The sequence below is a fragment of the Sceloporus occidentalis genome, unplaced genomic scaffold (assembly GCF_023333645.1).
Source record: "Sceloporus occidentalis isolate IW3139 unplaced genomic scaffold, rSceOcc1.0.p SCAF_24, whole genome shotgun sequence".
Taxonomy (NCBI): domain Eukaryota; kingdom Metazoa; phylum Chordata; class Lepidosauria; order Squamata; family Phrynosomatidae; genus Sceloporus; species Sceloporus occidentalis.
In genome coordinates this window covers 2,832,270-2,850,269 of record NW_028317004.1, presented here as the reverse complement: position 1 = coordinate 2,850,269, position 18,000 = coordinate 2,832,270, and the positions used below count along the sequence as shown (strand labels likewise).

At 38.7% G+C, this 18,000-nt stretch overlaps 1 protein-coding gene across 1 annotated transcript in view; it reads right to left on the bottom strand.

The window, feature by feature from the left end:
* The window catches only part of LOC149300514 (methylglutaconyl-CoA hydratase, mitochondrial-like), a 96,140-nt gene that overhangs the window by 56,630 nt on the left and 21,510 nt on the right, over nt 1-18,000 (bottom strand). Inside the window, exon 4 of the mRNA XM_089485191.1 lies at nt 10,297-10,383. Coding sequence (XP_089341317.1) covers nt 10,297-10,383 — 87 coding nt within the window. The remainder of the gene's footprint in view (nt 1-10,296; nt 10,384-18,000) is intronic.

The window sequence follows — 18,000 nt, the reverse complement described above, 5'->3', positions numbered from 1 at the left end:
CTGCCCCCCCAGTTATGCACATCTTCCCCAGAAATGCCTTATAACCCCTATATGCCACTGTGCCCCATGGTATGCCTTTTACTCTCTAAATGCCACTGTGCCCCATGATATGCCTTTTAATCCTCTAAATGCCACTGTGCCCCATGATATGCCTTTTGACCCCCTATGTGCCACTCTGCCTCCAGAAATGCCTTATACCCCTATATTCCACTCTGGCATTAAGGGGGTTAAAAGGCATATTATGGGGCAGAGTGGCATATAGGGAGGTTTAAGGTATTTCAGGAGGCAGAGTGGCGTATAGAGAGATAAAAAGGCATTTCTGGAGGCAGAGTGGCATTAAGGGGGTTAACAGGCATTTCATAGAACACTCTGCCTCCAGAAATGCCTTATGCCCCCATTTAACAGTCCCTCCCCCAAACTTACCGGTGCTTCTGGCTCCCCTGTCATGTAGCCGGGGCAGCGTGTAGAGCTCTACGCGATTCGCGTAGAGAACTTACGCTGCAGCCGTTAGGAGGTGTGGCTAGTAGCGGGGGTTGTCTGCGTCCATCGCGCAGACCTTCCCCGGCTGTCAGAGATGAGAGTTCCCCGCACTGGTGTCTGATCTCTGACAGCCGGGGAAGGTCTGCGCGATAGACGCAGACAACCCCCGCTACTAGCCACACCTCCTTCCGCTGCCCCGGTTGCACACCGGGGACTCAGAAGCACCGGTAAGTAGGGGGGGGGGGACAGGAGGATCCAGGTCCCCTGCAGCTGCGGGGGATCTGGATCTTAGTCGTCTCATAGTCAGACCTATTTGAGGTCTGATTATAAGACAATCCCGATTATAAGACGAGGGGTATTTTTCAGAGCATTTGCTCTGAAAAAAACCTCGTCTTATAATCGAGCAAATACGGTATATATAGATATATATATATCTATATATATATGTGTGTGCGTATGTGTTTTAGCATGGATGCGTGTGTAGGGGGCAAAGGGAGGCTGAAAGTGATGTGCATGTACTGGCTGCCTGAGCATGATAGGAGTGTGATTGCTAACAATTTCTAGCAGCTAACATTAATCACACTCATATCATGCCCAGGCACCCAGTACAATAACTTTATGTAATATATATATTTTTTTAATTTCGGGCCTCAAAATTAAGGTGCGTCTTATACATGGGAGCGTCTTATACTTGGGGAAATACGGTATATACAGTGGATATAAAAAGTCTACACACCCCTGTTAAAATGGCAGGTTCTTGTGAAGTTAAAGAACGAGACAAAGATAAATCATGACAGAACTTTTTCCACATTTAATGTGGCCTATAACGAGAACAATTCAATTGCAAAACAAAATGAAATCTTTAAGGGGAAAACGAACAAAAAAAAACCAATAACCTGGTTGCATAAGTGTGCATACCCTTAAACTAATACTAATAAACTATATATATTGTTCCAAATGTAATATACAACAAACCAAATTTTAATTAAACAACTGCTAAAATGAATTAGCTTATCTTGTGAAGTACATTTGCTTTTGAAATTACACTTTTACTTTAAGTGGGGGTAGACAACCAAGACTTTTCAACAAGCAAATAACTGCTTCATTTATTAATTTTGAGTAATGATGCTCCTGCAATGTGGGCCTTAATGACCTATTCCTAATGCTGCTTAGTAAATTCTAACATAAAATGCAGGGCATGGAAACCAGCTCTGGTTTAAGTATGTATATAAATGTGTTTATCTAGTTATTCCAAAAATGAAGCAGTGCACCATAATAATCATGGAGTGTACAATGTCACAAAGCCCTGCTTATCACACTGCAGTTACTGGAACATGACACAGTAAAGTTCCCCTGCTTTATCGTAGATTGAGCTCAAAAGCTTGCAGACACCAAATGTGCTACTATATTATTTATAACAATTGCAATTTAGACCAAAAAAAGGCCAAACATGGGGCAGAGTTGAACAGTTGTAAGATGTCTACTTACAAAACACACTGTGTGCCAGTAGTAGAGTATGAGCTCAATAATAAAGATAACATATTGCAGGATCATTAAGTTACCATGATTTTACCCAGAGATAGTGTTAGATAAAGGTGATATAGGGAGAAAAATAGCTTAATGTGGCACAAGATAACATTGCATAGAGATAACATAAGTTTACATATTTGCCTGTTCAGTTTAAATACGATAACTGAGGTAGAAAGGCAAAACGTACGCCTCTCAGTGAGAACGCAAAAGTTAAAACTGAGTTTGAAAATTCCTCATCTGTGAAAGATTACGCCATAACAAGGCACAATGTGATGATTAATGATGATAAATAAAATTGGATATGTGTTGACCTCATTTTTTAATCTTATTCCAGAAGACAAAGGGAACATTGAAACAACTATGTTTCATAGAAGCATAGGGAACACACCAAAAAAGATGACGAGTCTTGCAACAGGTTGCATGATGGACTGGAGCAGAAGAGCCACTTACGTCAAGGCTTAAAGGAAACACATTCTATACAAGTGAAACAGAAGATTTTTGGAGTCTTTGCCCCAGAATGCAGTATATTTTGAAGGCTGAGTAGTAAATATATTCTGTATTAATTAATGTCACATAATCATTCCTTCATATTACACAGAAATCATCCATTAGCTGTACTGCATCATTCCTTTACAAAGTGCCAGCGTTTTCCTTAGTGCTGTTCAGATAACTGGCTAACACTAGGTTAACAACAAATTAGTGGATTAAATGCCTGGCTGATGTAATGCCTCATATACATTAAACATCATTCAATATTTGCTTCCAGCACTAAAACAAAAAAAGCTAAAGTATATTGCATAATCTTTAATGACATGGTTTACATGCGATATTCTCTTTTAATATGTTTAAGAAGAACCTGAAACCTTGTAGATTAAAATTCCAGGTACATTGGTCTGGTTGGGGCAGCAATGGTAGAACATGTCCTGTTCTGGTATTCCTCTCAACACTTCTACATCACGATTCAAATGGAGGAAGATCTGTTTATTACAAGTATGCCTCAGCACGTAGCATACAGGGCAGATACATGCGGGAGTTATTTGTAAAGAGTAATAATGGTGCAAAGTTTTGAAAGAGGTCCTTTCTCCATGGCAACAGTCCAATTAGCAGGAGAATTCCATCAGTATTAAGATGTTGCACAATAGTTGGACTTGATAAATAACCCTGTGTATACTGCACTTGGATACAAATCCTGGCTACTTACATACAGCATAGCTGTCCATATTTTGGAGGTATGATACGAAGAAATAGAAAACAACCCCATGTTTACTTCAAATAGCCCTGTGTCTCAATTTCTCATAGAGCATAAGTGACGGGCAGGAGAACAATGACAATATCTGTTATACAAACGGTAACAACAGATATTGCATAATATCTACCTCCTGGCATGTTACATTGTGTACTTGTGATATAATGAGTCATTTGATAAACAGAGCTTAACCATGACATCTGTTAGGCTGGGAAAATCTTTTAAAACTGATTCAGATGTGGGGGGGGCTGCATGTTTTCTGCAAAAAAAGCAACAAAAGTAATGGCTTTCAAGGTCTTAGCATGGAAAGCAAACATGGTATGTTGGTACATATGTCTCCCAAACAACATGGGAGAGTTCCAATGGAAACCCAAGCTCAAACTTTCTCGCGTATACTGAATGTGTTAACCTGGGTGTCACGCTAACAGGCAGTTCCTTGGGTTACTTCAGAATTTAGTCACCAACATTGTGCATGAAGGTTTTCAACTCCCTGCCTATGCGGTATGAAGGGCCAATCCCTGCAGGCTTCTTCTGCAAAAAGGGATTTCTAATGTAGATTTAAATCAATCACATGACTTTCATGAAATCTCGTCATATCAATACAGGTCCAGCTCAGCACTTCCTACAAGGGAAGCTCACTGGTGTTGGTCTTTTATCAAGTAAAGGGAAGTCATGGAGTTGAAGTCTTCAGTCTCCGGCACAACGTCTCAAGCTCCGGGGGTGGTGAATACACTGCTCAGGCTAGGGGCAACATCGAACTGAGTAAGCAGCAGCCATGAGAGAGTGCAATAAGGAAGGAAAGCAGAAGCATATTACTTGGATCTTGTTAAGATACCCTTGAACTATACATGGTAAATAAAAGCTACCAAATCTTCTTGTCTTAGCCACACATACATCACCAAAACAGCAGTTACCATTTCTAATCCACAACACTGTACAAAACTATATTCAATAAATATATACTTGACAAGTAAATATGCCCATACGTATGTTAGCTTTTGCTGCAAGATATAGTGGGAAGTTGTACTAAAACAAAATGTATGCAAAGGGATTTATTCACTAAAGGGATAGATGCCAGAAGAGTTTGAAGGAGAGTTGGGTTTTAGCTCATCGACTTCACTGGTCCTACCCCAGTGAGCTTCTGCTAGGGGGAAAAATAAAAAACTTTGGCTGGCCCTGTATAATGTATAGTTTCTTCATAGTCTCGTCACACATTGAACTATGCATTACTCTAGGAGAGCTTGGCCTTCTGGCAGGAAAAGGGTGCCAGTATTGGTGCTTCATAATGAACAGCGAAGCAAGGGAGTTAGAACCACAAATTACCCCTTAGTGAATAAACCCCAAAGTGTATTCAGTGAAAAGTAAAGACAGACTACTCTTTAGGTTGGCTCTGATATAACAAAAAAAAATCCATATTATATGGCAAGTTAACTGAAGTGCTAAGAATTCCAAACATGATTTAGGTGCTTGCTGTATATGTCCCTACATTTCAATATCAAAAAAATATAGTAACATTTTCAGGATCCACTGTTCCATTTCTGTCTTTTTTTTTTTAGCTGGCTTTTGGTCATTTGCACATCTGATATTGTTCCTCATTGTCCCTACTCGAGGCACAATCAGCAATTAACTTTGCCATTGTAATGTGATTACTTTTCTTAAAAAAAAAAAAAAAAAAGGCAATATAAAAAGATAAAAGCACTTTATTTACACTTGATACTTTATATATTAGATAAAAATCTTCAATAAAGAGACCTGGGTTGTTAAACTACAACTATTAGTGTTTGATTATGACAAAAAAAAAACCCCGAAAATAAATGAATACATTCAGGTATACATTCCATAATATATTTTATCCTTTACTTGTTATGGACCTGAAACCTGAAGTGATTCATTTATTTAAACAAAACCATACAACTGAAAAGCAAATCCCAGCAGTGTTTTATAATTGCTGTTCCACGATAAATAAACCTCACACTTTTTTCAAGAAACAACAGAGATTGTGTTAAGGATTACAAGAACTTTATTTTAGATGACACTTTGTTTCCTGAAAGCCGTGTAAGAATAATAAGTGACAGATTTGTACTAGAGTCCTCCAAGAACCATGGATTGTTATTGCCCTTGGACACTAAGCGCATTTACTTGTTGGGCGCGTGGTTTTGTATAACTTAAAAAAAACAAAAACTTGCCTGAGGAAATGCTATATAAGAGAAATCAAATATTAAAAATGTTGTAATGTATGGAGAGCATTACATGATATTTTTAAAGCACCTTATAAAAATAATTGATATTTTAGGAAGCATGACAAAGAAACATAGAATTTGACAGCCCATGTTTACCGATATAAAGACTCAAGCCTTAATCAGTGGTTGGTCTTGTTTTAGAAACAGGATAGCTTTATGCCCACCCCATGCATGTTTGAAGTCCCCCACTGTATTAGCCTTCTGTAGTGTGGGTGTTCCTCTTATCTACCAATCTCTCATTAAACTTCCTTACATTATATTTAAGCCTCTGACTCTCTCGATTTAGACTTTGACACCTTGTCCAAGCGTTTCTTCTCCTTTGAAATACATTTTTGTCCTGTATTTTGATTAATCCATTTAAGTACTTAAATGTTTCTATCACATCTCCCACCTGCCTCCTTTCCTCCCAGCTATACATGTTGAGATCCCTTACTCTTTCCTGATCATTTTTACCCTGCAAACCAATCACCACTTCAGAAGCCCTCCTCTGAACTCTCTCTAGAATGCCAATATTCTTGTGGGCCTCCAGAACCGCATTATACAGTGTGAAACTCTACTAAACGTAAGAATGGCAGAACCACCTCCATCTTCACAATTTTAGCGCCTCTAGTTATACAATCCAGCACCCTGCTTGCTTTTTTGGCATTTTATTGCACTGCTTTCTTATTCCTCAGAAATAATTACGCCCAAGTCCCTCTCTTCTGTTGTTGCAGACAGTAAAGTGCCCCCAAGGTTTTATTTTACCTTTTGTAATTTTACACCATAAATTGTTGCACCAGCACCAAAGAAAAAATCAGAGATTTGGGTTATGTTATATCTATGGAATAGCATTTCCTGAACAGGACCACAGAGGTTAATTTGGGCCTGTTAATGGAATTTAACACACATAAGCGATGTTATAAATATAGTAACCCATAGCATTAGTACAACAATAAATGAGCAAGATGTCGCCGCTCTGTATTCTGTTAGCAATAGCAGTCCTATGTTTGCTTTTACTGCGTCTAGCACCTCTGGCACCGTATTAATACATTATCATTTTAATGGTGTAGGTAATTACACAGTCATTAGACAGTCACAACTCATTTTGTAATAACAAACTGTATTTGGACCACAGTTAACATGTGTATCCATTCCTGAAATTTGCATTGCCCAAAGACTCTACAAACCTACAAGGTACAAAAAAAAAACACCGAGGTGTAAACATGTGACCGATCCTGCAGAATAGTTTGGCAGAGAGGTAAAGTAACACTTGCAGTGAGATAAACATAAACCAAAACCATAGTGGCTTGGGTCACGTAAGTTGGTGTTTAAGTTTTAATAGAGGTTCCTGAACTGGCTAATACAGAAGCGGAAAGGTGAGTGAGTCATTTATATAAACCACAGATAGACAGGAACTGTTCTTGTTTTCAATAAACACTAACACATTCTAAACTGTATATGTGAATATGAAACCACACCATTTCATCTAAACCTTGGACATTTACCTTAAAATGATTTTAACATTTTTAGCCAGTTCATTAGGAGTACGATAAAGGAAGAACACAATAGTTCTAAACTATTGGTTAATGCTAATACAGGTTTAACGGTAGGTTCACCCATTATGCAGCCATCTCTATAGACAAACATGGAATGGTGGAATGGGTCGTACTGAAGAGCTCAGTGACTTTGTGAAATGTCTGCCCTGGTGCACTTTAACTGCTATCATTGTGAAGTGGAAGAGTCTAGATGTAAGAACAGCTTAGCCACAAAGCTGCAGAACATGCACACTCACAAATTGGGGCTGCTGAGCAATGAAACGCCTAGCGCATGAAAATCACCTGTGCTCTATAAATCAGCAAAGCAATGTGTATCAGGCTCTTCATCAAATGGGTTTTCATGGTCAAGCAACTTCACACAACCCAAAGATCACTATGCGCAATGCCAAACGTGGGCTGGAGTAGTTTAAAGCACACCCCCTCTGGATTCTGTAGCAGTGGAAACGTGTTTTGTGGAGTGACAATTCATGCTTTACTATCTGGAAGTCTGATGGACGAATCTTGGTTTGGTGGCTGCATGGAGAACGCTACCTACCAGAATGAATGGTGCCTACTGTAAAGTTTGGTGGAGGTGGGATAATGGTTTGGGCTGTTCTTGAGGGGTTGGGCTGGCCCCCTTAATTTCAGTGAAGGATAATATTAATGCTACAGCATACAGAGATATTTTAGACAACTGCATGCTTCCAATTCTGTAGCACCAGTTTGGGAAAGTCACTATTCCCTGTTCCAGTATGGCTGTGCCCCTGTGCAAAAAGCAAGGGCCATAAACACTTGTTTCGACAAGTTTGGTGTAAAGGAACTCGAGTTGCCTGCACACAGCCATGGCCTTAACCCCACCGAACACCCTTGGGATGAATTGTAACACAGATTGTGAGCAAGGCCTTTGTAGCCACTGACACAATGCAAAAATCTTGTGGAAAGCCTTCACAGGAGTGAAGGCTGTTCTAGTTGCAAAGTGAGGGCCAACTGCCTGTTAATGCTTATGACTTTGGAATCGGATGTCCAACAAGCACCTATAGGTGTGATGGTCAAGTGTCTACATCATTTGGTCATATAGTGTTCTTACTTTGAGTTTACATACTCTGTTGGGGTACATCCAACATATAACTTTAGACACAGCACTAAGTGCCTGTTACGTGCATAATGGATATAACCACGTGTTGCAACTATGCTTGGTAAAAAAGGAAAAGCAATGAATTTCTTTTTACCATTGCTTGAGCCATCATTGTGGTTTGTTTTCTGCTGAATTATAAATACCTAGAGAATCTTGTCAACATCAGATGGGGATAGGGCAAACAAGCTGTACAAACATGTGGCAGGAAGCCATAACCAACAGTGACTTAACTAACCGGGATGATGAAATAAATATCCACATTAAAGGCTCAGTTTTGCTACGTACTGCACTTTGTAATTATCTGGCTCACTTACCCTTTCAAGATCTGACCCACGCTGCACTAGCATTGCAGAAGCTATTTTTGGTCTCAGATGAAGATCTTCTTGAAAGTGGAATTTGTACTTAAAAGTGGGGCTTAGTTAAACCATTATGGAAGCAGGCTTTTTTTTTCCACTTGAGAAAAAGTACTTTGAAAATTGTCACACAAACTATACATATTGCCCCTTTCAGGCAAACAGAGGAAACTACCCCCTTTTACAGAACTATTTTCCTTGCTTTATTTTGCACATTCTTTGCAAAAAGGTGCTACTGATGAAAAAATAAAATTTATGTGCATATATATTATATATATATACACAGTTCAAAAGTTTCAGGTCACGTAGCAGTTTTCATGGAAAACAAGGAAACTTCTAGCTGTGCCAATATAATGGCAAAACAGGTTTTTCTGTGATCAATTAGCCTTTTAAACATAAACTTGGATTAGCGAACACAATGTGCCATTGGAATACAGGTTTCTGCTAAATGGCCCCCTCTATCCCTAGAAAGAAATTCCATTAATTTCCAGCTAGAATAGTCATTTACAACATTAACAACATCTGGGCTGTATTTCTGATACACCTGTTACTTTAATGGACAAACTTCATGTTTCCAAAAAACAAGGACATTTCTAAGTGAACGGTAGTATACACTTTTTTTTAATACTTTGGGCAGCAAAGCATTTTTTATCTTATACTTTTACTGTGAGGGTAGAAGTTGAGTAGAGACTTAGTAGTTGTCCTGCATATCTTTATTTCTCTTTCTTTGAGGTCTTTGTAGACATAAGGTACATATTTTATAGCTAGGTGGTACTAGTGGTGATATCTACTTAAATATTGCTTTTTACATTGACTTTTTAATGTCATATTTTAACATGTTTTTTTATGAGTTACACCAGGGAGCTGGGCTCAGTAATCAGTGTGTGGTCATCTGAAGGGGGAATTACTGAAATAATTTGCCTACCTTTCTCTACTGTAGTTGGCAAGCTTATCTTGGAAGTGTAAGAAAGACAGACTGCAGAGGAGACATCTTAGGGAGCCCACACATCTTCTGCAAACCATGGAGTCTTGAGAAGACTGCTGGTTTATAAGCTGTGTTAGAAATTTTTTTGACACTACTGAGGAAGTCTAGATAATCTATTATACGTAAATCTAGATAACAAATATGTATTTCAATTGCATGGACAGTATATTGCATGTGTGTGTTCTGAGTTACTACTTTTACTACACTTACTGCACACAGATATTGTTTGGTTTCATGCTTCATGCTTAGATGGAGCAAGGAGAAGAGCTCCAGGTATTTGCAGCACTAACCACACATCACAAATTAAAGTGTTGCTTCTATATGCAGTGCAGGCAATATGTTTGGTTGAACACATCTCCCTGCATGTGCAGAAAGCCCTCCCATTGATTTCAATAGCAATGCTTTCCTCACACTGATTGGCTGTTTGAAGCAGCCAATCAGTGGCTGAATGGCAGGACCAAGGAGGAGGAAGTGGATGGCTCAACCTTCTACAGCAGGTATGCACTTTATTTACTTTCGTTCTGAAGAATTATAGTACAGTACTTTGATATGCACTCTTCTATAGGTGGGGATTTCAGGGACAGCAAATTGTCCCTTGAAGCAATATTTATTATAACTGAGCGTTTAAGTATACCAGAGATAAACAGCTAAAGGATAAAATTTGTCATGGTAAGAAAACATCCATCCATGTAAAGAATTATGATTCTGCTAGCCCCTCCTCAAGAAAAAAAAGAAACTCTCATTCTAAATTAAAAGTGACATGTTATTAACCATTTGTGGATTTGATAAAAATATTGTCTATATTTTACTTACCGAACTCATTCATCAGAGCTCTTGCCTTTGATACAAATGGTCCTACTTCACTTGGATGCATTTTTGCCCTTTCTTTTAAATCAGCACCTTTAGGTAAAACATAGAAACAGTTTCCTGGTTTAGCAATGAGAAACATGTTATTAAATTCCATCCAAATAATCTATATTCATCTGTCTCCTTTTTACCGATGCATATCATCATATGATTTTTGATAAGGCAAACATGGGCATCAAGCGACATACCGTACATATGATTTTTTTGGTTTATTTGTTAGGCTTAAAAGGGGTGCTCATCTTGTGAACAGATGAGCTTCAGGTGGCAAATAGATACATTACGAACGAGTTACCAACTTGGCCTGACACTATAAAACAATGATAAAAATATAAAACTATACATATTCAAAGCATGAACAGATCTACCACCAGCGAAGGAAAGGAACATCCATGACCCATACAAGCAGATCTGAAAACTGCAGCTAGCGACAGATTCAGTATTCTTATTGTGAGTAAAAAAGTACAGCTATGTACTATATGTGGCTATATTACAAATTTACAAAAGCAGTTTTAAACAATGGGAAGTATGTTTGTATATGGTTCTTATATAATTCACATATGAAAAAGTAAATGTGGAATGACAACAAAGTAGAAACAACCTTGCACTTAAAATTGATAGATTGTAGCAAAGAGCACTAAAAAGCATTTTAAGCTTTTTCTGGGTGCAAGGAGAACCCATAATATCATAGATCAACCCTGCTACACTTCATAGAAATCAAATGGCTCTAGGGCCATGAAATTGAGTGTGTTCTCCTTTTCTGATTCATTTTTAACCAAATATCTTGGCTCATAACATTTGGAGAGGGCATACCTCCCAGTCACCAAGCAGTAGGGTTAAGGTAACAGAAAAACCGAAGGGTGAGGGTTACAAAAAAAAAAATAAAACATGTTTATGTTTTCAAACACTGGGACAAGAAAAAAGCAAAACGCAGAGTACCTGGAATCATACCAGGTGATAACTGAAGGGAAGATATATAGATCTATAGCCATGAACCTCGTGGGGAAGAAAAAGAAAAAAAATACTTTTGCTACTTCAAAGACCGCTACAAAGAAGAACACAGACCACATCTTATCTGTCTGAATACATTATGATCCCAGTACTCTGACGCACTCTTACATTTTTCTTTTTCAACACTGGCAGGAGCATTTTTAGGATCACTATTGAGATGTGGAATGTGGAAGGCAGATACAAACGAAAGCCAGTCTTGGTTCATTAGGTAAACAAACATGCTAAGACGTACGTGGGCTTTCAACACATAAACAGTTACTGTCGTTAAAGCTTGAGCCTACGTGCACATTGCCAACCTCTTGGTTAAGTAACTGGGTGAAGAAACAACTGTTACAACATAGTAAAGCTTAATCATCATCTATCCATTTCTCTTTCTCCCATTATTTGTCACACAAACAGAAACATTGGATATATTGATAAACTGACATCTTAGTGAACTTTCTCTTTTGAATAGATCCCAAAAATCAGTATGTATTTCTTTTAAAAATGTATTAACATATGATAACGTCATGTATCGTGTTCTAGGGAAAAAGTGTCAGGTTTTACAATGTTATTGTACTATAATGCAAAAGAATATTGTACCAATATTGACGGTTATAGACGCGACGCTAAAGATTCTATTTTAGTAAATAAGCAAGTTAGCAGAAGGTACTAATTTTAAAAATTATTAAAAAAAAAAATATGTTTGTTCCATTCATTTGATTTTCTTTTGTGCAAGAGAGATTTTCTGGACATGCAAATTCGCAATTTTCGGCGGTGGCGTTGGTGTTGTGGTCTTGAAAGGAAACTTAACTCCATCTAAGTGTCAAAGTTATTTCTTCACCAGACTCGGTTTAATTTAATGTAAGTTTTAATATTACAAGCTATGCGTTAAAATGGTAGTTTTCAAACAGAAACCAACAGGTTGGTTACATTGTATGTTCTTTAAGATAAAGGGCTGAAGATATTAAGCTTGCGAGCAGGGCTCTCTCCACCAAATGTATCGGTTTATCTTAGTCTGTCAATTCTCGTCTCGTCATACCCCTTGAATATATGTATTGTATTAAGCGCTGCGTAAATTGTTGGCACTATATACATAAAAGATAATAATAATAATAATACTAATATTTCAAAACCAATTTTTCCCAAATCTGATTGAGTATCTTTAAAGCCGGCCAATGCAATTCACCCCATCAAACCATATATTTTTGAAAACGAGACACCTCAAGGTATTTCAAATCCTAGTACTTTAACCCTTTCCATGCACTAATTCTACTACCGCCCTTTGTCAAACTTTGTGGTAGTAATATATTTTGTGTTTTTTTATCACAAAAATTGCACTTCAGGTATGGATTTACCGCTCCTGGTTTATGTCACTGATAAAAAAGACCCCGATATGTCTTCAGCAACATCTCCCGAGTACAGTGATACCCACATGCATGGTTTTGTCAGGTTGTTTGGGAGGTAAAATTCCACATTTGGGAAGTGGCCATTTTTTAAATTGTATCTTTAACATCTGGTCCTACTGCCCCCATGTCCTAATAGGGCCATCTTTAAAGCCGGCTAATTCAATAAACCCCATCAAACCATTTATTTCTAAAAACTAGACACCCCAAGGTATTTCAAATGGTGGCATATTAACCCTTTCCATGCACTAATTTTACCACCAGCCCTTGTAAAATTTGTAGTATTTGCATTTTATCACACAAATTGCACTTCAGGTGTGATTTTACAGCTCCTGGTACATGTCACTGTGAAACAACACACCAATATACATACCTGGGAACTCTGTGGGTCTTGACATGCCCCGAAACCCCGCCCATTTTTCCTTTAAATGGAGGTGTTTCCCACTGACCTCCCACCGACTTCAGTGTGCAGTCCTGGCAGCGTCCCGCAAGGGAAGGCTCCAGGTAGCCGGAGCCCCGAAGTTGCCAAGTATGCCAATATATGTTCAGCAACATCTATTGATTGCAGTGATACCACCCATGCATGGGTTGTCTGGTGTTTGGGGGCTAAAAGGCCAGATTTGGGAAGTATGCTTTTTTTCCCCATTTTGGTCAGTCTGTGCCTTTGCCCTATCTTTGAAGCTGGCTACTCCTGTTTACCCCATTAAACCATTAATTTGGTTTTTTTTGTTGGTTTTTTTTTTAATTAGGCACCCCTTGGGTAATTGAAATGCTTTTATTTCCATGTCAAGATTCTTGGGAAGTTACACTAATTTAAGCATTTGCTCATAATAATAAACTTTATTTTTTTATTTCATATATTTTTATTCTTTTTGGACTTTTCTCTTTTTTTTTTACATTTTGCTGGAACTGGATGGTTGCTCTCATGGTCAAATCTTCTTTTTTGAAGGACGCGCCGCTAGCTTGTGAGTGGCAAAATCACTCACAGTGGCGGTTCTGACCGCTCCCTCTCTCATTGTGACATCACTGGCATAAATAAATAACATGGTCAGGAGGTCCCTAAGAGGACCTCTAATCGTACTGCAATGATAAATTTCAAAGATTACAAAAATAAAAAGTTATAAATAAATTATAAAAAAGAAAAAACTTAAATCCCATTGCCATAGCACAACATCTAAAAGGTATAACCCCTTGCCCTCGTTCAAAACCCCCAAACCCATTAAGCCATAAGTATGAGAAATACTACCCTATAGGGTACTATATGTAAGGGATGGATATGGCTCTCCAGGAAAGAAAAATAAAACTAAGGATGTGAGGTATTTCCGTAATCAGGAGATACAGGTATTTTGCTACAATTTTGCAACAATGTTGCTGAAAAAAAAAAGAGCAGAAAACTATTGCTACAGACAACTTTGGCAGTGACTGATGGCCAAATGGCTGCATGAAAAATGTCCAAATGCCCCTCATGAGATACTCTGGGTTGTCTGCTTAACAGAAATATATACTTTTATATATATGCATATGTGGTATTGCCATAATCAGGAGATGCACCTGAACAATTTAGGCTGGATTTCTCTGCCATAAACATGCCCTGTGCAAAAAATCTTACATATTCTACAAAATACTAAGAAGTGTTGGTGAAAAAAGCAGCCCCGGTGGCCCCTAGCACCCCCCCCCCCCCTCGGTAGTTCACAAGTTCACAAATGTACTGGCACACATATTTAAATGTATACACATAGTGTAGTGGCTCCATAACCTATTCACAACAAATTTGTCAAGCCCTGATCTAAGGTCTGTCCCATTTTACACTCAATACAGTCAGTTCAACCTCCTCTAATGTTTTAAACTTTTACCACACATATGCTTTTTTTCTCAGGATTATAAATTTATTACATGAAAATGAACAGTATACATTAAATCGCTCTCTGGTCCAAGTAAAGTATCTGAGTGTTGTTTTCTTCTTCTGATGTTTTCCTTCTCTAATCAAATTTGGCCAGACCTTTCACTTTCCAAGCATTCCTCCAAAACAAGAGCATTTGTGGCAACTTTTTTTTAGGTTTTTCTGTGGCTGGTTGTCTTCCATTTTTGGTCTTCTTTAAGAAAAAATTTGCCAGCCTCTCCAACACGTTCTGTCGTCTGCTCACATTTGGGGTTGGAGTAGGTGAGCTGTTATGATCTGCTTCAGTGGAGGAGATGGTGTTATCAGATGGTGTTTCCTCGTTAGCTTCAGAAACATACTCTGGAATAATTGTGTTAGAGACGGCTTCTCCTGTGTCCTCTTCACTTTCCTCTGGTGGAGGAACAGCATTGGTGTAAATGGGGTTATCAGATCTAGTTTCCTCGTTAGCTTCAGGAACACACTCTGGAATGATTATGTTAGAGACAGCATCTCCTGTGTCCTCTTCGCTTTCCTCTGGTGGAGGAACAGCATTGGTGTAAATGGTGTTATCAAATGGTGTTTCCTCGTTAGCTTCAGCAACGTACTCTGGAATGATTATGTTAGAGACGGCTTCTCCTGTGTCCTCTTCGCTTATCTCTGGTGGAGAAACAGCATCAGAGTAAACATGTCCAGGGACATATTCTTCTATATTCTCCTCCAACTCTTGAATTGAAGATTGTCTGTTATCTCTCTCGATGTTTCTCACAGCATTAATTGTAAAGTTTATCACAATTTCTCCAATAAAGCAACTCACTATGATAGACTGCCATTCATAGCAGCAAAACCCATCATCAATTCTGGTAATGAAACCCAAAGCGCTATATGGTACAGGACAGTTAAAATCGCTTAGTGTCCAGTAAGACATATTTCCGAAGAATATATCAACTGAATTCGCAAAATGGAATATAAAGTTATCCAAGACAGTGGCAGCTCCTCTCAACTAACTGGCAGAGGAACAAATGTTCAGTGTCCTGCACTCACTAAACTTGTGCTGCAAAACACATGATGTCATAAAGACTGAGCACAGAACACTGCAACAGCATCACAGCCTGTGTCTGAAAACTGACAAATTATTAAAGATGCAACTGACACTGACCTTAAAAAAACAGTATAAAACTATAAACATACCAGGGAACTCTTCGGGTTTGGCCCGCAGAACTCTGGGAGAAGCATCGCTTCTTAGGTTCCTTGAGTCAACACCTGAATCTTCCAGGTCACAGGTCCTGACATGCCCCACTCCCCTCCCATTTCCCCTTTAACCCCTAAGAAACAGGCAGTTTTTTTTATTTTTTTGTGTCCTTTGGGACCAAGGCTGTTTTAACACTTTTGCTGTACATGTTTAGATGTAATTTTCTCCTCACCACACAAGTTATATATTGGGGGGGGGGTCAGGACAAGAAAGGCTTTCTTCAGATACCATTTTTTGATCATATCATAAAAATATGATGAAAATTTCATACCCTCCCCCACACTTTTTCTCACTTTTACTAGAAAAATCTTTTACTCATCCAAAAAAGGCTAAAAATAAAACCTGCTAAATCGATTTTACTATTTGTCCTTAGTTTAAAAATACCCAATGTTTTTATGTTTTGGGGTTTTTTTTCGCTTCTTTCTACAAGTTATTGGGCAATAAGTACATGTAGCATTTTGCTATGCTCTAACAAAAGTCTCCAATGACTTGCTCTCTGCCAAAGCAAAAGGTCACTTTTGATACTGTTGATCACCACCTTCTTCTTGAGTCACTTGCTTCTATAGGCATTCGAGATACAGCTCTCTCTCCTGGATCTCCTCCTATCTGTCTAACCGTTCCTTCTCTGTCAGCTTCTCTGTCAAGACATCATCACCCCTTCCACTTTCAGTTGGTGTCCCCCAAGGTTCAGTCCTTGGTCCTCTGCTGTTCTCTCTTTATACTTCTTCTCTTGGCAAACTAATAAACCCACTTGGCCTCAAGTATCATCTATACCAAGTCTACCCAAGTCTTCTCCTGACCTCTCTCCATCTCTCATGTCCCGTATTATCAATTGCTTGTCTGCTATTTCTTCATGGATGTCACAACGTTACCTGAAACTTAATCTTTCTAAAACTGAACTCATCATCCTCCTTCCTTCCATCTCCACTCTACCTGAATTATCTATCAGCATTAACAACACGACTATCTCTCCTACTAACCAGGCCCGATGCCTTGGGGTAATCCTTGACTCTAACCTTCATCCCTCACATTCAGTCCCTCACCAGATCCTGCCGCTTGCACCTAAAAAACATCTCTCGCATCCTCCCCTTCCTCACCCAAGAATCTAGGGCTGCAACAACTAATCGATAAAATCGATAATGAAAATCGTTGCCAATGAATTTCATTATCGATTAGCTGAATCGATTTTTATAGATTATAAAATGAGGGTTTTTTTATCTGAAAAATACCCCTCATTTTATAATCCGTTTGTGACTCACAGCAGCAGTTCCTACTTACAGTCCCTCCCTGCAATCACTGCCGCAGAAATAAAGGGGCGGGGCCAATCGGCAGTGAGTGCAGGGAGGAACAGGAAGAAATGGGCCCTTTTCCTATAGCATCCACATGGCTGTGACACTCATCTAACTATGAATATAAAATTAATATTTGGGCTGCTGAAAGTTAAGGGAGGTGGGGGTTAATTTAGGGGCAGTTGTGGTTGATGGGGTGTTTAGGGTTAATTCAGGGACGGTTGTGGTTGATGGGGTGTTCAGGGTTAATTTAGGAGCAGTTATAGTTAATGGGGTGTTTAGGGTTAATTTAGGGGCAGTTGTGGTTGATGGGGTCTTCAGGGTTAATTTAGGGGCAGTTATGGTTAATGGGGTCTTCTCTTCAGGATTAATTTAATGCTGAGGACTGAGGGTTAAATTAATTAATTTAATAAGGTTAACTTAAGGTGCAGTTAGCGGTAAAGGGGGGCAAACTAAGGGGAATCTAAATCGTGGGGGCAGTGAAGATTAACCCTGTATTTATTTATAAAAGTATTGTGTAGTGGACGGAGTGACATATCAGGGGGTATAAGGCATATGTGGGGAGGGCAGTGTGGCATGTCTGGGGGTATGTGGCATATCTGGGAGGCAGTGTGGCAAGCCTGAGCTCAAATGTGCATAACTGAGGGGCCGGTTGGGAAATAAAAACAAGAAATGCATTTTTATCAAAGTTTTTTTATTCTGCTATTTGTTTTTAACATCCTATGTTACGTTATTAAATTATTTTAAATAAATGAAAATTGTTAATTTTTTTATCTGATTAATCAAAAAAATAATCGGCCAACTAATCGTTTATGAAAATAATCGTTAGTTGCAGCCCTA